Below are 24,357 nucleotides of genomic sequence, written 5' to 3'. Positions count from 1 at the left end.
CTGGCCTGGTACCAAAGATGTGTAATATATCTGATCTCACTCATCAAAGGTAAGTGGAGTTTTTTCCAAACCCCCAACATATACAATTGTTTAGACTATGTTTGTATAGTACATCAGGTCATAGTATAGTTTGTATAGTACATCAGAGTCACAGGCATCTGCAACATGGAAATCCAGAAAACTACAGCACCCATGTCCTTCTTAAAAACACACTGAAGACAAGATTGTCTTCTATGAGTCAAGCACCTAAGCAATGGCTGTCTGGAAAGCAAGGGATAAAAGAAATATATCAAAAATATATTGATATATTTTTGGTGAAAAGCAATGGCATGAGTTGGTGGACAGTGCTCAATGGAAAAAGAACATCAGAGAAAACTTTCTTCTGCACTGGTAGATGGATAAGGTGGGACCGTAGATGGGAAGAAGTTTAGTTTATTTATGGAAAGGCATAGTAGGAGAAGTCCTGTATATACAAGATGCCTCTGGAGAGGCAGCAAGACTCATTGAGAGAGTTTCCTATAGTAGAGGATATGTATTGTATTTAAATATCTGTATAGAGGCTTTGCCCTAGAGGTCCCGGTTGCCCTTGATGGGCTGCAGCTGCAATGTCCTTAATTGGGCTGCAGCTGTGACCAATGAAGATGACTGGGATAAAAGGGGGCGGGTTAGCCAGTAGGGAGAGCCTTGGAGGGGCCCTAACCTGAGAGAGAACAGCATGCAGCAGAAGGAGTCAGTGAAGATCTCCAGCCATGAGAATACACCAAAGAGGTATGGACTTTAGAAATCTAATAACAATATGAGACTCTAGAGAAATACTAGAAGAACAACAGTTTCCTTCCCAGTATTGCCACTGAGGCAGAGTCTTCAAAGGAGATGCTCTGTCCTAGCCCATGGGAGGCCTGTGTGAAACCTGAGACTGCACACCTGAAAACATTTTGTAGATGTCAAGCTTTACATCACTGCCCTCCAGGGGCTTCCTTCTCAGAACAGGTAACAAACCCCACTCTCTCCTTTGGGGTTACTTTGCACACAAGTATCTTACCTTTCATTAAAGAAATGGCTGAGACAACAAGGTCAACCTGTAGTCTAATCTACATGATCAAGGCTTCAATGCATTTTTCTTTAGCCATGTCAGTTTATACCATCTCAGCAGAAAGCCAAGAACTCTGAAACTTCAACAACTCACAAAATTAACACCTGTGGGTTTTTTTCCTAAAAATGGTATTTACCAACAGCCCATACAGAAAAATGTGCAAGCCTTGGAATACTATATTTGGTTTTCAGTACTATGAATAACTATCATGTCATACCTTCATCATTTTGCAGCTTGTAATCTCCCATGCTTCTTTTCATCTACAGTGCAACCTGACTTAAGCATTCACTCAGTAGACTGAAAAAGCAATCTATTAAGGCAAGGGGAATTACAAGTAAAATGAAGTGATAATTCTGCTAGAAAGAACACAACCCCATGAAATATTAGGTCATACTTATTCGATGCACTAACTTATTTTACTGTTGGCAAAACATTTAAACACAAAACCACATTTATAGTTCCATGCTAATAAAGGGCCTCAAAATGCAAGTACTAAATTACAAGGCAATCTATGTCAGAAAGATTATTTATTAAGCTATTCACAACCTTGGTGATGTGGTGTAGCAGGACACACTGTAATGACTAAGCTGCAGAACATAAAAAGCAACATATTGTGCAGTCTTTTTCACACAAACCTAATACTAATCCTAATAGAATACAAATTTCTTCGCCTCTAAATCTTTTTTGGGTTCTAAGAGTGACTTTAACACATAGTGATTTTTTATTCTCCTTTATAAGGATGATTTGTCTTTTAAAATACTGAATGTTTCAGAAATGCACAAAAATAGTAAACTAAGGCAGATGTTTGCTTAAAAAGAAACATATAACACAAATTTCATATTTTTTCACACATATCCTTCCCTAATTTTTATTGACTCGAATTCATTGCATTTCTCTCACCTCCTATTATCTATTGGAAGAAGTTATAAGGCAAAAGCACAACAGAATCACAGAAGAGCTGCCATAATAATATATACAAGATCAATACAAGCAAATGCAACCTAGATTACTTGAAAAGGTTGTGAGGAGATACTATTAGGCAATATTGTAATGTGCATAATACACAAACAGAATGATATAGATAGACCAATACATAGCACTTATTTAACACATTGTATGTCAAACCTTGGAATTTCAACTTCATTGCTTTAGACAACATTTTGGTACCTGATAAATTCCTAGAGTTTTTTTCAGCTTTTATAATAAAGCCCCCGTCCCCTTCTCAAACTTTATATATGAGAAGTGGAGAGGTCTATGGATTGCCTCTTATTTTAATGCTGATCCTGCAAACTTAAATGCATGGTAAGCATGTGAGTAATTTTATCGAGTTTAATGAGACCACTCATGCATTTTAAGTTAATCTTGCATTTGAAGCAGCAGGAAAAGCCCCCACACAGAAACCTAGCAGTAGGAATACACAATGTGTCAGGACAATAATGACTGTAATTTGCACACACTGCCCATGTGCTTTAGGCTATAGCAGCTCATTGGAGGGGTGATGCTCTCCTTGCCATTCCGAAGCAGAGTTTGTGCATATTGAGAAGACAGGAAAGACTTCTCAATGAGGGACAGTACATTTGTCCAAAGAGAATTTGTTCAGGGACAATACAGGAGGAATGGCTGTGGAGAATTTAGGTGAATGGCACATGGAGGTGCAGGGGTCAGTAAGTTAAAGATTGTTCCAGATTCAGAACTAGAATGTTATGGATGACTGATAGGAACTGGGAAGGAATACAAAAGGATTTCATTCTGTTTTCCTCCACTGTGGTCTTCCCTCTGGTTTAAACTAAAGACAGCAACTATAGAGCTTCTAATGAGAGATTGCAGCAATGTTTCCCTTGGCAGCAGAATAAAAGTCCTTTTGCCCGCCCTCTTATGGGTACCTTTTATCATTTCTAAGAGCACATATATATTTGATTTAAAAATTTAATTATGAAACATTCATCCTTTGTGAATATTTCTGTCAATGGGCACAAAAGCTTTCAGTGTCAGACAAAACCCAAACAAATATACTGATTGTGTCATCCCGTTGCTCAAGAAACAAGAATAAAAATAGGAAAAATATTTCAGTCAACATAAATTAGAAGATATATGTAGATATATAGATAGAGAATATTTAAAGGTGAAGAAAAATAAGTCAGGTGAGATCCATGCTAGCAAGGTTAAAGGCAGTAGAAGGTTGTTCATTAAGCTTATTAGGAGCAAGAGAAAATATCGACCTTCTAAACAATGCTTACTGTGATATTTTTTTGAAAGAGGCAAAAGAAGTAGGACTTTTAATACATCCTTCTGTTCTTTTTTTTTTCCCATAAAGAATGAGGAGGAACAAGCATTTTCTAAACCACTAGTAAGAGGTCTATGGATTTATAACTCACATGCAATCTTTAGGCCTGGACAGCTAGCAACCACATAAAAGCTCTGGATATTGAGGTCCATGAATGCAAATAAGTTAATTTTTAATAAATCTCTGGAACTGCATGAGACTGAAAAACTTTAAAGCCTATAAAAGATACAGAAAATGCACATGCAATGGCTCAAGGATCATTAATCTAGCTTTAGTCCCAAAGCAAACAGAAGAAAAATGGCTTAAAAACATGCTTGAGATCCAGCAAAAGCAGTATAATTGATGTTAGTCAATAATATTTCTTAAGACATTAGGACCTGTTAAACAAACTCTATTTCATTGCTTCCAGAGGTTAAATGCTGAGTTGATAGGAGCTGCAAGAAGGTAATATACTTAAGAGATCTATAAGGCATTCACAAAACTTTCTTATTGAAAAAAGATTGAATGGCAATACATTTTAATGGACTGAAAATTAAATAGATTTAAAACTAGCTAATTAACATAGTTTTCAATGGAAAATCATAGCTGAAAAAGAATGTTCCTAGCAGGACTCCCTTGGGATTGATGCATGTTCTGATGTTATTCCACATTTTCATCAGTGATCTAGAAGTACATAAAAAATCCCTGTCTGCAGTGGATATATTTGTAGATGACAAAAGAGAAGGAGGAGGGTAAATAATGAAAAGGCAGGCAGCTGTACAGGGCCATCTGGACTGCTTGGTAAGCTGGGATCAGTGAAACAAAATCCATTAAACTATAGGCAGGCACAAGCAAAATTATAGAGCCTGGAAACAGGAAATACAAGTCATGACACAAATCTGTAAACTGCATTCTAGAAAACAAAATGTTTGGATAAAAGTTAATATGATCCTGATATGTTTAAGCAAGCTGCCTAGCTACAGATGTAAAAAGTGATTCTACTTAGACATTCAGAAATTAATATCCTAGGAGACAAAAATCTAGAAACATTTTACAGCTCTCTAAATGCCTTTTAAAACCATTTGGTTATTTTATGTGTTATAACAAGATAAATTTGTTAGCATATTGTATTAAAGTAAGAAGTTTACAAAGAAAATAATGCCACAAAATGATTTTAATTTTTATAGGGAATTGCAACTCTAAAACCATTGTATAAAGTATACTTTTAAAAAATCAGGTAATCAATTGATTCATAAGAATAAAATATATGCAATCTAAACCTAAAATAGATAAAAAACATCAAGAAGTATTAACCAAAAACTGATTATTAAGAAATTTTGACTTTTCTAAATTAACTGTTTACACTGATTGTGCTAATGCTTTCAGAGTACATAATATCCACATGCCTAAAACATTTTAGAATAAAAATAGCTGCCTCATGGAAAAACAAGACATAAGGATGGAAGATACCCTGAAGCAAACAAAAGTTGCAAATCAGGGTAGATGTAAAGCACATGAAAATGGTCCCAACACAGCATGAACTACTCTGAAGTTAAACAATGTACAAGTGTGTTTGAGATGAAGATTTAGTGAAAATCAGTTCCTTCACAGCGGGACATGTGCATAGCTTTTTTCCTCACTGACTATAGTCTTTTATCCAACGGCCCACCTTTGAAGTGGAAAAAACAGGAGCACTTGTGAATGCCCTGGTAACAGATAAAGAAACATCAATTTAGCCAAGATGACATAGATCAAAAGGAAAATAATCTGTCCTGGCAAGCTGGCCAGTAGTTTGGTCATAGCTGATCAAACTGAGGAAAATTACTAAACTGAATGAAAAGAAAGCTGACAGAAATCCAAATATCATTGCTAATTAACAGAAAATAAAAGTAAAATGAATCAACTGTGTTATATTTGCAAATATGTAATCAGGGGTTGAGGAATAACACCTCTGCCCCTTGAAGCAGAACTAGACAGACTTCAGTAGGCAGTTCAGAGAGTTTGAACTGTCTCAGCATAAAATCTATACAAGCCTTCAAACATTTTTGAGATAAACAACAAAAATTTTCAGCCAAAACTTCCAAATCAAAGGTGAGCTCTTGATCTACCAAGGAAGCCTTAAAAAAAAGAAAAAGAAAGAAAAAAGAAATGGCTTCCAAGCATGAGGAACAGCACAATAACACAGTGCAGCAATCCTCAGCAGATGGGTAGAACATATTCTCCCCCTGGAACAGAATACCTCATTCAAAACAACATTTTAAAGAACTTTTACATCCTCTCTGAAGATATAAGCAGAGAGGCAATCTAGGTGTACAGAATGCCATGCTGCTATGACACGGAGACAATAAAATTAATGACAAGCAGCCCTTAGAAGACAGTGTTAGTCAGGCACTATTGCCATCCCTGTGACTTCTCTTCCAACATTTCTGCCTTCCCCATTTGACTGAAGAGGTCAAGAAGACCCAGCATTATTCCTGCTATACTAAAGCTACTCAGACAATAAACCTCCTAGCAAAGCAAAGGGCAGGAGAGCAGCTTAATCCCCAATAGGATTCTCTCACCCTTTCCCCATTAATCCAAACTGAAGAAGTCTGCTCAAAGGAATTCTGATACTCATGAATAATAAATTCAGTCACACCATCAACATAAGCAAGGAATTTCCCTGAAGGACAGCTGAAAAAGAAAGAGAGTATAATAACCTAGACAAGGAACAATCCCTCCAATTCCCTTGTGCAATTGAAAAGTACTTCTCAAAGCCCATTCACCTTATAGAGGTTAAATAAATTATTAGATGGAAACCAGATTTATGAGGTAAACTTGCTCCAAGATTCAAACCACAAAGATTACGAGAATTCTTCCTATGACCTTACAGAATCAAAAATCTTCTTCTAATTAGGACAATTTAACATAATACAAATGGTAAGCATTCTACAAAAGAAGAAAAGACTGCTGAAACAGACATGTTGGAAATACATTTAAGCCCTACCCAAGGTTATTCTATTGAACTAGAGCTTTTTGTTTACTGAAGCCTTCAAAAGAAATTAATATGGGGAGTAAAGGCAGGGACACTGCCATATTGTCCACCAAGAAAGAACCACTTAATAGGAGCTGAAGGGCAAATTTTTTTCTTCCATTTGCTCTTTTGAAATATCTGCTGAAAGTCAGTTTCAGGTAGGAACACCACAGATACATAGGGCTTTTTTGGGGTTTTTTTGTAAAAAATAAAATGAAAAATTACAACACCAGCCTCCTGGAAAGAAGTAATTTAAGGAGGATGTTAACACAGAAAGTTCAGGATTATGTACATCTAATCACAAGACACTGGAAAAGAATGGAGAATAAGGAAAACTCTGAGCGGATATAGAGGACCAATGTAGTTAGGAAAAATCTCCTTGGTTGTCAGATGTAGATCTATGAAAAGTAAAACAAGATTTCTCCCTTGCTTTTCCACTAAATTAGAGTTTATGTATCCCAAAGGATGTAAGCAGTCACCTGGATGACATCTAGAGATGATAAATAACAACCTGCTTCTTATATTTCTTTTCCAGTTCAAAAATAAGTCCATGTTAACACATCTATCTAAGTAATATTTATAGAGGTATCTGGACTGGCTGGATTGATGGGCCTAGGCCATTTTTATGAGGTTTGACAAGGCCAAGTGCAGGGTCCTGCCCTTGGGTCACAGAAACCCCAGACAACTCTACAGGCTGGGGCAGAGTGGCTGGAAATCTGCCCAGCGGAAAAGGACCTGGGAGTGCTGGTCAACAGCTGACTGAAATTGAGCCAGTGTGTGCCCAGGGCTGCCCAGGTGTCCAAGAAGTCCAGTGGCATCCTGGCTGGGATCAGAAATGGTTTGGTGAGCAGGACCAGCGCAGTGATTGTCCCGCTCTACTCAACACTGGGGAGGCCAAACCTTGAGTGCTGGGTTAAATTCTGTGCCGCTCAATTCAAGGACATTGAGGTGCTGGAGTGAGTCCAGAAAAGGACAACAAAAAGCCAAAGAAGGATCTGGAGCACAAGTCTAATGAGGAGCTGGAGAAAAAGAAGTTCAGGGGAGACCTTAACATTCACTGCAACTACCTGAAAGCAGACTGCAGTCAAGTGGGGGTTGATCTCTTCTCGCAGGTAACAAGTGACAAAAGGAAATGGCCTCAAGCTATGCCAGGTGAGATTTAGATGGGATATTAGGAAAATTTACTTTAGTTGTCAAGTATTGGGACAGGCTGCCCAGGGAAGTGGTGGAATCATTGTCCTTGGAAATGTTCAAGAAATGTGTCCATGTGGTTCTTGGGGACATGGTTTAGTGGTGGACCTGGCAGTGTTAGGTTAATGATTGAACTTGATGACTTTGGAAATATTTTTCAACCTCAATGATTCAAGGATTTACAATTATGAAGTCCCATAAGAAATATGTAGCATGCTTTAAAACCCCATGAGATTCAGCATTACAATTTATGAGAATAACTTTTTCAGATTCTACTGTCATCAACAACAAATGCCCTGTACACTCATCAAAGTCTAGGACAGTCTCACGTGCAAATTACCACCAAAAAAACTTTCAGAATTACATTTTCTTCTTAACAAGCATTGTCTTCTAATGGAAGACAAAACCCCAAGCAAACAACCTATGAATCAGTGTGAAACTCCCTTCAAAACAGTTAAACAGTTTTCAAACTATACATCAATTAAATAATTAAATCTTCATCAGAAGACTGATGAAATGACAGACTTCCCCATAATTAAGAAGGAGTCCTTACTTGGCAATTGCTGGAACTGAAATCCCAAAGGATGCACTACAGCAGTAAAAGCACTGCATAGAAGTTTTTATCAAAACCATAAATTTGACCTTAGTGGGCAAGAAATAGATCTGGCAGTAGCACAAAAATGAGTATACTGCTTTAGATATGGGTCAAAAATGTCTGCACAGCAGTCACTCATCTCATAGTTAGAAGCTGCTGGATAGCCAGCAGATGTGGTTGATCTAATGCCTAAACAAGAATATGATTAAAGAAATAATCAAAATGTCTTTCACTGCAGTTTTATCAGAAGGACATCACATTTGCAAAAAAGAAAATGAAATACCAGCATCAGCCTTCCCATTTCTACAAAAAGAGCATAATAATCACTACAAAACATATCCAAACATCAAGAAGTAGATAAAATAATCCCCTGAGTAATGAGATCTAGGTTCACCCTTACCTGCAGTAGAGTGTGTCATACTTGTTTACAACCAAACCACAACTCAGGGAAATTTCCTTTTCTCACTCCATGAACAATTCAACTTATTTCAGAAACACAAGATTAGAATAGACGAGTAGATGCTCCTTCTTACTCTTGTATTCTCTCATTCCTTACTCTGTATGTTCTTGGCTCTACATGTAAATAGCCACAGCTTTTTCAGGCCTTTTGCCCTGGGCTTCAGCCACAAGCCCTAGGCATGCAGGATTTACCCTCTGCATCTCGAGCCATTGCAGCATGGATTCCTGAATCACAAAAATACTTTTTCATATCCAATGGTCTCATTGGAGAAATATTGCAAGAGACTTGAGTTACTTCCCTCCTTGCTGTAAGTTGACATTTTAGGTTTTTTTTCTTTTAAAAAACTTCAAGATCCTAGAAATTAAACGAATAAACTCAAACAAATATGACTGTGATCTTTGTATTAATAAATTTGCTTGTGCAGCTCTTAGCTAAGCAGATATTTCATACCCATTATTTCCAGAGGCATTTAATATTAATGGTATTAAATTGATTATTAAAAAAAAAAAAAACAAGGAGATATAACCTTAGTTATTTAAAGCAATGAAGAAGATGGTATCCTCCACTCCAGATATTGACATTAGAATTTTGCATTCATTAGGGGCTATAAAAGGAAACCAGTTTTATTTGAAACACCTATTTTAATGATGCTCATTGTATATAATAAATTGAACCTCTGTAAATGTCACCTGAAAGGATATAAAATTCAATTTTTGTACCATCTGGAATGTATTCCTGATTAAGTTGTTCAGCAACATGATCGTATCACCTAAACAAACTAATTAACATCAGAATGACACATTTTGCAGTTTCACTGGCATTTGTCTGTGTCCCATTTATTCTACATAAGTTCTTTCCCAGAATGACCTTATGCTCAAATAGTGCCATGAAGCTAGTACATGTTAATTCTCTTTTCAAGATGAAGCATATTTTTCATTAGATCTTACACAATGCAACACCTTTACACAGTAGAGTTAAACAGACTGAACAACAAATTAGGTTTGGAACATGAAATCTGGAACATCAAATTCTCTTCAGCTAAACAGCCACAAAGTCTCCTCAGCTACCATAGATTCACACCTCTTTGCTCTTCAGTTTCCTTCTTTTCCTTTCCTTTTTTTTTAAGAGAGCACATATTAAGTCATCTTTTCTAAGTCACCTTTTTTGTCTGAGAAATTTAAATTGCAAATAAAAAGAAAATTCTATTTTCCATAGCTTCATCATTATGAATTCACAGGTCATAGCTAATTCTTCTCTAACTTATCATGGAAACAGTCATTGTATTCTATACAGAAACTCCCACACAAATTCTCTGCTCTTGCACGTACTGGTGTCAGCCTAACACAACATCAAAAAATACTGTTTGCAAATACCATTGAAAGGCACCCCAACACCATGTTAATCTATGATTAACAGTACCTAACACCAGCCAAGGCCAGAGCCATTATTCTGAAGTGCTGAAGTGTTGTTGCTGTTCAATATTACACTGCATAACTTCACAGTAAATTGGTTTCCAGGTTTATTGCCAAAGTAATTAAAAATTCAAAAGGTTGCTCTTTGAGCAGAACATTATGGAAAAGTATTAAATACAATTGAACCTGGAGATTATTTCTTTTTATAGTGAGAGAGCAGCATGATGGGAGGAGCAACTTTAATAAGGAAGGTCATATTAGAAGTTCATATTTTAGCAAACACATTTCAGTGGAACTCCTACTGTAGGAAAGGGCACAAGAAAAACTAAAAGGAGGGAACTGTTTCTAAAACCTTTTTTTAAAAAACCAAAAAATTACTTCTGAGAGCTGGTTGAAAGAAAGGGTGAAGGCCAAGGGACTTAAATGGATTATATGACAGGAGCATGAAAACTTTTATTTGGCCTGGTTTTGCTTTATATTATTTTAATTCTATTTACTAAAGTACAATTTGATTAGCATTCCTCCTATTTTTTTAATGTCAGAGAAGATTCTGGAGCATTACTTACAAAAAAAAATTTTTTAAGACCCTTTTGGAATAATAAGGTAGAGGAAGGAGGAGAGGGTGAGAGGGTCCAAACCTCAAAGAAACAAACCCAACCGTTTCATCAAGTTTAATTTCTGCAAGTTGAATTTTACATGCTCAGAAGACATTATATTTAACTACTGCTATAAAATTAGTAATTTGTAATGTCTAGAAATTGCAGAAGGCCTACAGCCACATCCAGTGCATGATCCATCACTGAGCACATCTCCTCTGGTAGCAGCTGAAGGCATCACCTGGAGCAAACAAACACACAGCAGTGAGGAGAGTTAGAAGTTAAGGGTGTGTAGTCTCCCAAGAGAGATGGTGATCAAAAGGATGTGAAGATGAATAAGAGGTGTGTGGGAAGAAACTCTCAGTTGAGCTTACATGAATGTATACATTATGTACAGCAGTGAAGAAATGCACTGTTATCATTCTTGCTTTGCTCTCAGTGAAGGCAGTGATTTGTGTTCAACTGAAAATCCATCAATCGAACAGACAGCACAGGAATTTTGTCTGTAACAGAGATTTAATCTCTACCAAGAGTGAGCAGCAATGAGAGTGGTGTCTCCCTCCTGTTGTCACACAGCTGAACAGTAAAACCCCACCTGTGCACACCCAAAATCCACTGTCAGCCTCCCAGGAGACTTCACCAGGGTCTCCTGTCTTCTGTGCCCCTACACACCCTCTGGGGAGAAAAGCCAGAGACACCTCAAGCTTCCCAGCTGGGATAACTGTCATGATGAAATGTTTAAGACTCTTCATTAAGATAAGGTTTTGAGTCTTCAACTTGTACTAACTTTTTGAATTTAAACACTCCTACCCTAAAACATCCAAGGACACTCACTTGGGGTTTTATCTTGATGGAGACTTGTTTCTATTGATCAAACATAGTGCAGTAGAAGAGTTGTCCATTACTAAGGCATCATAACAGCTTTAGATCCTCTTCAGTGTCCTTATTATTAAAATGCTTCAGCTGACCTCAAACCAAATCTTTTTTGCCTCATGCTCAGCAAATTATTTCTTGCTCTTCTTCCCACTGGATATGAAAAAAACCCTTCCTCCACATAAAAATCACATACATGTGAGTAGATGCACAATGACCTATTCTCTGCTTAGACTAAGGAAGTCCTTTATCCTCCATCTATTGATTTTCCATATTGGTTTTATGGATGCTGCCAACTTTGTCCCTGAACTTTTTGGAGTGGGTAATTATATGGAGCTAATTACGACGATAATTAAACAAAAATAATGGTGTCTGTTTTGTCACTTACATCAGCACAAGTTAGAAAGAGAATAACCTTTTCTTTCATATTGTTAATGTAAATTCAACCAATGCTCTCATTTCAAATTAAAAAAAAAGACACAAGCCCATGCATACACCATAACATCTCTATTAATACAAATTAGCATTGGCTCTGAGCTTAACTTACTCCATTTGAGATGATTAGATATAATTGCAGAACAATTAAGGATTGACTGACATGTACCAGATGGAATAAATTTGATTTCACAAGTAGCCAGTATAAAGTTCACATAATTAACTCTCATTCTGACATACAACATTTTGTTTGGAAAAGAGCACTAGGTTTCCAGTCTCTCAGCATTTTAATAAGTAAATTATTAGTCCATTTTTTCCTCAGATGGAAGAAATCATTAATTTTGTCAGATAATTCTATCCTCCAACAACAGATCCATCCAATTTGGCCTACAGTTCTGTCTCCAGCTTAATAAAGGTAGATGGGAGCCCTACAAACTTTGATCATCCATTGACCAAAGTAAATATTTCTAGGAAAAAAACACATGAAAAAGTATTGTTTCATTAAATTACATAAGCAAAACTTCCTTTGGCTTCAGGGGAAAGGCTAATGAAGTTGGTGCCACGGGTAGATCAGAGAGCTCACATTCACTCAATATGTAAAACTAAGGACAAGGTAATAAACATAAGCTTTTAGAAGTAGTTTCCTACTGAATATATGACTGTGTGTCAGGCAAATCCTTGGCCAAGAAAATTACACAGAGCTCAAATTTTGAGAGCAAAACTTAAATCCAGAATGAGGCACGGTTCACAGCAAAGAATCATGCCATGGAAAAGCCATGCAGGACAAACAGAAATATCCTTGAAAAAGAAAAGAGCTCATCAATGTTCCCCAGCTGCATAGGTAAGGCATATGAAGCAACAGGAAAGGTGTACACAATACCACAATGCTTCTATACATTTACCAAATAAAGGCTTTAACATATGGAAAGAAATGCCAGTAACTCACAAATACAAAAGTAGTATAAAAATGGTCTAAAAAAAAATTGGAATAGCAAATTATAAGGATAAATGAATATAGCTATTTTCATACTGGATCTGAAATATTTGAGGGATGTAACAACAGAATTAATAATTGTACACTCTAAACAGATGAAGACTCCTTTGTACAGGAGTACATAACACCATGTATTGCTGCAGATGGAGGGCTGGCTTACACACATTAGAAATTATGGGGTCCATATTTAAGCAAAACTTCAGGAAAACAGTCTGTGTTTTTGTCTCCATGCTTTAATGCCTATACTCTGGACTGTGACAATTAGAACCTAATTTCATTTCAAGACAGAATGAGATCAAAACAATTAATGAGCTTATGTATGGATGTAGCAAACTGTCATCCTGCAGCGAAGAATTAAAGGGTCATGTTATAATAACAGCTTTGTTTCTCTCATATGGAATGGTTAACACTAAAAATTATGTTTCCAATTTCAGAAGAGTAGTAAATGAAAAAAGACAGGCAAAATTAATTTATTTCATATGGGTAGTTTCACTGCTGGTAAAATCAGAAAAAAAAAGAATACTAATAAAAAAGGTATATATAGGTATATTTATTTTATTTCTGATCAAATACAATTTCTTTAGCCCTGAAAAAAGCATTACAATTTTATTTGTGCATCTGTAACATAAGTGAAGAAGGATCTTGACCTCTATGTTGTTTATAAAGCAGTTAAAGGGGAAACAGTTGCTCATTAGATTTCTACTGACAACAGCAGCTGTGGGAGAGCTGTGTTTATTTCGCTTTTGCACCCAAGATGACTTGAATCTATATCATCCTTTTCCCAGGAAACTGCCTTAATCACCATAGTGCAGCTATTGGAGAGTGCTCAGTTTATCAAGAAAATTATAATTGAAGGTAATTGAAGGGAAAATGTTTCAAACTTTCACAGTAAACAGGCCTACATCACCTATGTCCTTCTTATTCTCAATCAAATTTTTCATTAACTGCAGTGGGACTTCCTGGCAGAATTCAAACAGTGAATATTCAAAGGAGATCCTCCTCCCCACTTCAGAAATAAGATCTGAGCAAAATTTCAGCAGTGGTAAGTTTCAACTATGACATTTGAAAAGTCTGTCTGCATTGTATGCCTACTCAATGGGCAGATATTGAATTAAAATTACCATTTATTATTGTACAAAGCTGGATTTTCAAAAGCATTTATGATTGAAGACTTAATAAACTCTTGGGACACCACCAAGAGCTATCTCATTCTGGTCAGAGCAAATGCAAACATGGTACTGCTTAAAAACAAACAAGCCAACAGAAATCAGTCACCTGCCAGACAGCATCACAATTTTCCCTGACAGAATGTCAACAGAAGTTTAAAATTGTAATCAATCTGTATTCATTTTGAGAGATACAGTTTCTTTTTCTTTCTTTAATGGGAAAAAAGAACAATAGGAAGAAAAAAAAGTGAATATTGCCTGCCAAGATTTCAATGCTGAATAAACAACCATACCTGGAAATGTTATTATGGTGTTTGATTTCCCAACCACACTAATGTACTCTGGTAACAGCATTTTTTATCATGTATGACAACACATGAACATATTAATGGAGGAAATTATTAATTTTTTCAACCAGCATCTCGGATAAAATATGGGTCCCAATTAAATTTGGTGTGACATATTAACCAAATAAAGAATACCCAGTACTTTTTACACATGGGGCAAAAAGACCTTAGTCTTTTGATAGCCTCATGATATCTAGCAAAATTTTCAGAACGACAAATAAATAGACCCAAAATACCGTGATGTATTGAAAAAGTTTCTTAATTCTGCTAAATTGGTCTGGATACTCATACCTTTGGCATAATTTATACTAAAGCAGCTAACTTCCACAGTACTAATTTTGTGTCTATCATCTTGTTTAGAAACACCTTTTAAATGTAATTATAAACCACAAGATAAAAGTTCCACAAAAACGTTGAGATTAACTGAAGTATACCCTAATAAAAGGGAATTTTGTCAACTGCCAGGTAGTATTTTTGCTACTATTTCTCTACATTGTGATTGTCATATTAAGTAAGAAGAGCAAAAAGTGAAACACCAAAGCAAAACTGGAAGATGAAGGATTTCAATTCAAACCTGTTGATTTATAAACCTCTTAACTGAGCATATGATCAGAATCACTTGCAAACAAATTCAAGGGTCAGACTAAAAGCTTTGCTTCACTTCCTAGACCCTTAGATAAATATATTCCTTACACATAAAATATAATAGTCACTACAAAAAACAGACGTGACCCAACTAAATAAAAGTATACAACCACTTTGTGTCATAAGAATGAACAATTATTTGGCTACTCATCTTTTCTATGTGTTACTCTTCTGTTCATCTAATAGATTTTTAAGTCAGAACATACCATAAGAATCACTTATTTTGATCCTCTATGAAGTGTACTATTTTCTTTATCAAGCCTGTAACTTCTCATGAGCTATATAATTGAAGGAAAAATAAACTGTTGCAGCTTTTCATTATGAAATTTTATCGCCAAAGGAATCTATCCTGAAAGCTTAAATTTAAATGGAATTTCTACTGAGTAAATGAAATCTTATTTCTTATTAAATTGGTTTCATCAGGTTTCTGATGGTTTGTTGTCAACCAAAAGCTAGGAATCCTAGCTTAATCCTAGCAAGTACATAGTTCATAAATGTTCCACTCTGAGTGAAGTAAACAAAAATTCATAGAATGGGTCATGTTGGAAGGGACGACAGTGGGTCATCTGGTCCAACCTCCCTGCTCAAGCAGGGTTTTCCCAGAGCACACTGCACAGGACAGCATTCTCTGAAAGCATTGCATGAATTAACAGTGATGCAGTTCAAATCACTAAATCTACAACCAGTAACAGTGACATTTATTCTATTAATAATGCTGGGATCAGCATGTGCCATGGGCATACTGTGCCAGGAATCATTTAAATGTGGCAAATGTGGTGAACCATGATCTGCATCATCTGTGTCCAACTGGAGGATAAACCCAGCAGGTGTTGTGTGAAATTCCCTGCAGATACAATGCTGAGCATAACCTATGCTAACATAAGTGCTACCTTGAACAAGTGAACATCTCTTGATGTGCCATTCCAACAAACATTTCTGCTCTAATCAGAGGATTGAATAAAGGATTAGTGACCTAAAACACTCAGTGTCATATAAAGGAAAGTTTTATTCAGATGTGACAAAAGTCACCCTTTGCCATTTGTTCTTTTTTATAAAGAATTAACATTCTCACTGTGAGATCAATTTGCTCAGCAAGTTATCACATTAACCTTAGTAATTTTCTTTCAAAGCAGTCTTGGAAATTCACATTTTTTTACACACACTTGAAAATTCAACCAAAATGACACTGCCTGCTTTTCGACAATCAAAAACGACCTCAAATTTACAACTGAATACCTTCCCACCTCTCACCTTGAGATGATACTTCAGAAGGCAACTGCAATTCAGATTCATTGCATTCATGTACTTCAAACCTGTGGCTATTTACTAGCAGGGAGAAGTTCAAACATTACAGTTCTTGTTGGAGGGAAATTCTGAAGATCAAATTGTATGTTCAATAACCACATTTTTCCTCTGTGGTTGCAGTCTTCTGAAATCTGAGTGTCCTGCTGTTGAAACTCCCTCCCACAAATCCAAAGAAGGGTAAGTGACCTACCTTAGAGAGCCCTCCTACTTCCAAATAGAAGCAGATAATGAAAACATTCCAGGTGACCCACAGGGCAGTCCACACCGTGTACTAAACACAAAGCCGGATGCGAGCAAGAAAGAGAGAAAAGTAAAATGTTAAGATGAAACGACTTCATACTGAGCAGATCAATAATAAAGAACTGATATCAATAAGCATTGTTCTTCTGGGAACAGCCAAGAACAGAGAGTTCAGAAAAGGAGCTCCCTCTGCAGAAGTCCCCTAAGAACCACCGGAAATTACAAATTCAATATTCATTGCTGTACTAAATAAATACCAATAAAACAGATTTATTTTTTTACAGTTTTACACTATCCTATTGATATCAATTAAGTACAAAATGCTGACTGGTTTTGAGACAAGTCTGAGTCATTTTTAAATCACAATTTAGCTCTCCTAAAGGAAATTTCAGATAAGCAAAATACCTTAAATAAGTAAATATTACTGAAATAACATTTAAATATTGTGAAGAAAGGTAGAAGAAAAAACCTCACCACCAAAAAACCCAGATCTATTGATCTGGTAATTTAGATTTTTTTTCTTTTTAAACAAATAGGTAAAATGTAAATCTGACCTCTTGAGAATCTTTCACAGTAAAGCATACTTTATTACATTAAAAATAGCTCACTACCTCTCCAAGCCTTTTGCTATGAATCTGATCCTACAAAGCACACTTAACAGTTTAACATACCCATACCTCTCCTGGGTTCTCCAGCATGGTACTGAACTCTTCCAGCACCCACAGCATGAATGGGATATTAATTCAACTACTTCAAATCATCTTTTGCATTTTACCTGTCAGCACAAGAGACTGGCACCATTTCTCTATGGATGCTCTGTTGACTGACATACAGCTGTACCCTATTCCAAAGGAACTCTCCAGGCACTCCACCTCAGGAGCATCTCATCCTTACGGGCCAAGTGTCCATACAGCCATGCTGGAGCAGCATCCACTGGAACAAATGCAGTGAGCGGCAGCACTGCCACTTCACATTTACACACTTGGAGCCTTCACAGTGGAGAAAACCACTGCTAAGAGCTTTTGCAAGTCTACTTAGCTGTGGCCAGATAAGGATTAGTACCTATTGTTTTCTTCAATATAATCATTAAAGCTCCACATCTTGAACTACAACGCATTGCACAGATGCCATCAGTTTGGCCTTCTTGGGCAGTTTTGGGTTTTGTTCCCTTCTTCGTTCCTCTCCCTGTCATGTACAATGAAAGGTTCAGGTAAAGAGGATTGAACTTTTTCCCTTCCTTGATTACTCCCCCCCTGCATGGGGCCATTTCTGTACATCAAAAAGGTCAACTGCTTTAATATAATTTCTTCTGAGGTATATAGGCAGCTGGGCAATGGTCCAAGAAGTAGGTCACTAAGAACCAAAACAAGAGTAACACTCCTGGGCCATTTCCTCTGTCTTACAGAGAGGGCAGCGTGGCAGCTGAAGGCTGGGTTATTATAAAATAGACAAAGCTGTTGTGGTCTGTGAGCAATGAGATCTGTACTGTTCATATGACTAACCTAGAGCATATCATGTTTTACTACATTTGTTGACTTTGTAGTAACTTGATGCCATCATCAACTACTGATTTTCTAGCATTTATATTTAGAACATTATGTGCAGAGAGTTCAAAATTAATGAACAACTCACACAATTCCAGTTGCACGTAAAAAGCAGAATTTAGACTATTTGGAAGTATTCTCCTTTTTAAGAAAGAATTTTTTATCTCTCTGTGAACTAAATCTGTCACCACAACAAAAGGAATTCTATTTTATCTGCCAGACCAAGCCAAATCTGTTAATGGCCTCATTCTGTCCCATAGGCACCAATGCTGTACTATTCAGGCAAAAACTGCCAGAGCCTGCTTTCCCAGGCCAAGCTATGCTGTTTTACAGAGTTAGGACCAGTTTGGCTCCTGCTCCACCATAAGGATTACTGAAAGAGAAGTGCAGGTGCAAAGCAGGTGTGCACCTTGAAACCCAGCTGCTGTGAATGGAGAGGCTCTTCCTACACTCTCACTGAGCTGCAGAGATCTAAATTTGATATCCATTTGCTTTGTAAACATAACAATTACATTATATTCAGTAATTAGTACTATATAATTTTTTTAAGTAGGAAAGTTATTGTCCTCTTGGATATTCAAGGAGCAAATTCTTCCCTTGCATAGTTTTATAGGTACTTAAGGATAGGTTATAAGACAGCAAAGGCAAGAAAGCAAAATTAGGAAATGTCAGAATTTGGGCTATGCATGCCAACTTAATTTTTCTGTTTTGTGGCTGTGCAATACAGTCCAAACATTAGTAAAATCATCATAGATATATTTTTATTTTAAAAGATCTTACCCCCCCTAACACATTTTATGAACAACTAGCTCAATACTTCTTTTCTCCTTGTGGCTCAGACCCTGCTCTGAGGACAGAATATTAATTTCCTCATGAGGTTTTCTAAGATGCTCATCGCTGTAATGTGTGACAGCTGCACAAACATTAACTAATTTATTTTATGTTATAAGGGAATGATACAGCTCTCAGAATGCAAATGATGTTCTGATACATGCAGAGATTACATTCAGAAATATTCATACATTATAAGCATCCAACTTGAGGTCCTTAAGAGTTCATTTTTCAGAATACTTGAGGTTATACACTCATTTTATAAACTCAGTGTTCAGCTCCCTGTGGTTAAATGTGCAGCACTTGTGCAAATCAGACCACAAGGTCTCAAGACAAGAATCCAGAATGCAAGGGGAAAACAAAGCATGTGACAGGTTTTGTTAAAGTGACTCACTTTGTGTCAAAATAGGTTTCAGTGAGAGAGCAGAGATAAAACTCAGCTACTGAGTACAGCCTTCATAGCAAAAGCAATCCTTTTTTTCTTGGTAGCATGTGCCTCACTCTTCCCATTGTCTTCTGCTTTCTGTGAAATCAGGTTTCTATTCTACATTTGTGATCACCAGAAAATCCCCAAATGTCTATCCTTTCTACTGAAACTGAGGCAAAATATAAGAATTAGTAGGTGTCTATCTAGTTCAAATCTGCAAATATATAGAAGAATCATCCTAAGACTGCAAAGTAAGACTGAAAAGGGCTTTGAAAGCAACTTTTCTAAATTTTGAGTATTTCTTTCTGAAAAAACTGTTATACTTTCTGACATTATATACATTGAATAAATTCATATGTATATACCTTTTAGGTTAAAAAAACCCAAAACCACCAAGCAATATTCCATTATGTGGCATCACACTAACACCTGCTTGAGTCATTAAAAAAGGTGTAACTTTTAGATCCATGATGCAGATTTCTTATTTTTGCTAGCAGAGCAACAGTCTGAATTCTCTGTGGCCATCCTCTGTGTGAAGGGGAACTTTATGCATGCTGGCAATTTTCTCTCAGTGTAGGAATGGTTAAGGTCTGAGACACCAGGCCCACACTGACCCTCAGGTTTCACTTCCCTCCCAGGCACCTAACCTGTTTCATGATCTGACCTGCCATTTAACCTCTCCCACTCTGTGTCCTGAACAGTATCCTGTCCATCCTGCTGGGTCTGCCCACTCTCACTTCCCCACACCCAGCAATCCCTGCCTATTTCTTTGGCCACCCACATCCTGATCACCCCAGCTCAGCTGGCCTCATACTCAGAGTCACAACCCTCACCACATCTGGCATGAAAAAGGAATTTTCCACACAGGTTGAATCAAAAAACAGAGTTGGTATTTTTATGCTATATCCCAAATGATGCACCACTTAAAAATCACCTGGACATTCTTGTAACAGTTTCCTTCTAGAGGAAGGACTTAGGACCAGGTCATAATCCTTGCTTATTTCTCCCCATGATGCACTACATTTTTTTCTTGCTCTTGGCCTTTTGCACTAATGACTGTATACTATTGTGAGGAAGCATTTGAAGTCTTACTAATAAAGTGGAGGGGGTACTCACTAAACCTTATAGGTAAAACATCTAATAAACATCTCCTTTCATAATGTCAGCCTCTCTACAACAGTGAGATTTGACTCTACAACCTCTTGACTCTAGAATCATATTGAAACCAATGCAGAGATGCATTTAATATATCCGTGAAATACAAATATTTCTAAGTTAAAACAATTGCATTGGATGGACACAACGTCACAAGAACAACTGGTTAAGGAAAACAAAAAAAGGGAATTTTATAATTTGAATATTACAAGGATTGTGGGATAAGTTTAGCTTTAATGAATAAACTGTCTCAAGTGTACATTTCAATCTGAAGTGCAGCAACTACTGTGACAGTGTCACTCATGGCATTAGAGGGAATGAATGTTGGCTTGAGGATACTTCAAGGGAAAGGAGCAACCACTGAGTTGTCAAATCATCCCCCTGTATACCTGGCATCAGCACTTGCAGAGCCTTATTAGCCATATTTATGAAAGATGGCAAGGGAAGTGACATAAATCAGCATGATGGAGCAGTAACAACACAGGACTTACCAGGAAGGATAATTCAACAAGTAATGTTGGAAGCCTAAATATTTCACATGTGTTTTCACTGTTTGTATAACATTTGCTTGAATATGGAATAAAGTATCCTGAACAGCCTTTCTTCTGCTGTTCTGTTTTTTCATTTGTTTGGGGTTTTTTTAAGAAACTCTTTCCTGACTTTTCAACTATATCCTTTGCCTATATACTATATTTATTTAATGGAATATATTAAGGCAAGTAAAACAGAGATTTCCACCATAGATTCTCCCTATTTAAATGTATTATTTTCATCCCTTGCTATTTATTAACTTTTTTTTTTCAGCTTTGAGCCTGGCTTTTGCAATTTTAGCTATATGACTCATCATTCAGAAGCCTTTTGAAGTCCCATATCAGAAGTAGCAGAGGGAGAAGATCCCCAGCTTTAACAAGTATCCTGCCATCATCATTAATTGATTTTAACAGAAAATCTTGCTGGTGATAGCAAGATATGTTAAGAAAAGAAAAGCATGAACAAGGAAACAGATCACAGCAGAGCTCTGGAGCTTCATGACTAGAGTGCAACAGCGTAGCTAGAACTGAAATTCAGCTGTTTCTTTCTTCTTTGCAAATGTTTGGGTAAGTTTCAAATGAGCTAATGTGGGAAAATTAGGAATCAGCTCTGCACTTTTATGCCCCCTGGGAACTTGGCATAGATTTAATTCAGTCACAAAATATTCAAATACTGAAAATAGCACGTCTGCTTAGTGACAGGACAAATTGTTCACAACATTTATCTAAATTACTAATTAATACAAAACCTATTAGAAATAATTATTGGATTTAAACTAATTAGGACACTTGGAGTCAATGTTGTCACTCCCTCTCTCTCTCTGTTTCCTAAGCTCTGAGGACTTGGTATTTTAAGTATGAGCAAGTGAAATTCCAGATTTATTTCAGAATCACCATCCATATAGTCCTGTATCTGAGGGACTGTATGCAGTGAACATGAATCACTATCTTTAACTACTTGGCATAAGAATTCCATCTCAGCAGAGAAGCAGAGATGCCTCATGTATCAGCCACTGCATGCTCTTAGATAGTGAGACTTTTTTTTTTGGTAGAAAGCTCTCATGACAAATTTTATATCACTCAAACTAATTTCTTTATTCAGACTTTAAATCTACAATGACTATATTTATGGTGCCATAGTGAACATATTTATGTGGTCACTAAATCCTAGTGATAAACTGGCCAGCCTGGGTTCAATGGCAGTGGAAGAGCCAGAGGCATGCAACTGCTATTGTTTTTATCAGTTTCTATTGCAGTCCTCACTGAATCTCTTGGCTCTATGTACCTCCAACAAAAGCCTGCTCAATTGTGCCTACAGAAGCACTTTCATATTTGACTGCAGTATAGATGTGCTTCAAATTATGGCCCTACATGTATTACATTTATTCACTTACTTTCCCATTCCTTACATATTTCAAAATTTGAGGAGATTGAACACGACATACGCAGCATAGGATGATGAAGTGAAAGCTTTTGTGTAACTTCACTTTTCAGGGAAACCTTCAGGCACAGACTTCATTGCACAGAAGATAGATTAAAAACATTCTCTTGAGGTTAAACAATGGCTCTAGAGCTGGTCACCTGAAGTCAGGATCACCATCAGAGTATGACAGATTATCATGAGGACAATTTGTATGCACACATGCCAGATTAATTTTGTGAAGACAGTTTACAGAAGTAAACCATTGTGTCTGACATGATTCTCTCTTTACTTCAGTTTTTTAATATTTTGATGGGATCATCTGCATTAGTGAAGCTGATTTCCAGGGAAGTCATCTGGAAAAGACAATGGACACTAAGCATAATTTTCTTGAAGAAATTAGTTACTTTTCCAGTTAAACTGGATTAAATTTAATCTAAATCAGAAAAGTACATAAGAGTACATAAAAGCGTGACTCAAAATACTTCTTCAGCCACCAACATAGTACCAAATTCTTGGGATGCTAAGCCCTAACAAATCTAGGGACTTAGATGTGGCTGAAAGTGGACCTATGAACATGGAGGGCCATGAATCTTCTCCATAAATGTGAAGCCTGATTCACTACTCAGAGCCTTGGTAAGAATCTCTCCACATTGTGTTTAATACTGAAATTCAGGACACTACTGAAGATTTGCATTAAACAGACTTTAAAGTCAGCAGTAAAAATTTACAGGTGGGCAGTCACTTGTGCCTTAGTGAATACAGCCAGTATGCAGCTGGCACTGGTAAGGGTCTTTACTGTCAGTACCACTGACTCCTTCTGGGGCTTTTGGGGACAGTGGACAAAGCTAAACTGTGGCTGGCACAGCCCTAGGAAGCCCAGTTTCTGGGGAGCATGTGTTGATCTAGACTGGAAGATCCTCAGGCTATGCTCAACAAGAAACTTGAAGCTGTGTGACCCTGCACTGCTGTGGAAAGACTCCATGCACTTCTCTCCTTCCTCTGGCTACTTCTTCCCATTTCCCCTCTCCCATCTCCTGGAAAAAGCAAAGCACATTAAAGAGCTCACCGACACTTAAATTAACACCAGTAAAGAAAATAGGTGCTTTTAACTTGGATCTGTTCTGGTTTGACAGTTTACCAAGTGGCTGAACTGGTACCTGTACTGGTGCAAGCAGAGGAACAACACAGGGACTGAAGGCAGCAGCTGAGCAAAGGGAGTTTTGCTTATGCTGGCTTGAGGTATTCACTGAATTCAACCTGAGGGCAAGGCTAGACATGAGGCTGAACTGACAAGTTTGGAGCTAGCAACAAGAGAAGTCTTGCTACTCCTCCTTTCCTCTCCACCTCCACATGTTTGCTGTTCATAAACATGCAGTCCCAATCCCTGCCTTATGCCAACCTTGGCAACCATTGGAACCTCACAGACTGGATTCAGGTCACCAGTTTAGCAAAAAAATCTCCACTTTTTGCTAGGTTGGTTTTCTGACAGCTTAGAAATGGAACTGACTTACTGACAGATCCAGTTAACTCCTGCCAGAAATGGGGGAGAGGATCTGGGGAAGTGTTCAGTCAGGGAACAGTGGGAACAGGAAGATATGACAGCCACCCTATTCTGCTGGTGTTGAGTTGTGAGATCAGTTAGAGACACCTCATGTTACAGACTCCCTTCAGACTTCAGGATTTGGCTCAAACTACTCCTACTTCCCTGTTAACCCTACGGTAGTAAGGATATAACCACAGATCACTCAGGGAGGTGGTGATGGGATGAAGAAGTGGGTAATCACAGGACATTCTGAGCTGGAAGGGACCCACAGGAATC

The 24,357-nt window shown here is 37.2% G+C and overlaps 1 protein-coding gene across 3 annotated transcripts in view; it reads right to left on the bottom strand.

Moving 5' to 3' along the window:
* Positions 1 to 24,357, bottom strand: part of NKAIN3 (sodium/potassium transporting ATPase interacting 3) — a 337,971-nt gene that overhangs the window by 154,833 nt on the left and 158,781 nt on the right. For all 3 annotated transcript variants that reach the window (XM_054635952.2, XM_054635936.2, XM_054635944.2), the window contains exon 3: positions 16,579 to 16,659. In XM_054635952.2, the coding sequence (XP_054491927.1) occupies positions 16,579 to 16,659 (81 nt within the window). The remainder of the gene's footprint in view (positions 1 to 16,578; positions 16,660 to 24,357) is intronic.

This window comes from Agelaius phoeniceus, chromosome 1 (assembly GCF_051311805.1).
Source record: "Agelaius phoeniceus isolate bAgePho1 chromosome 1, bAgePho1.hap1, whole genome shotgun sequence".
Classification (NCBI taxonomy): domain Eukaryota; kingdom Metazoa; phylum Chordata; class Aves; order Passeriformes; family Icteridae; genus Agelaius; species Agelaius phoeniceus.
This window is presented reverse-complemented; position numbering and strand designations above follow the sequence as displayed.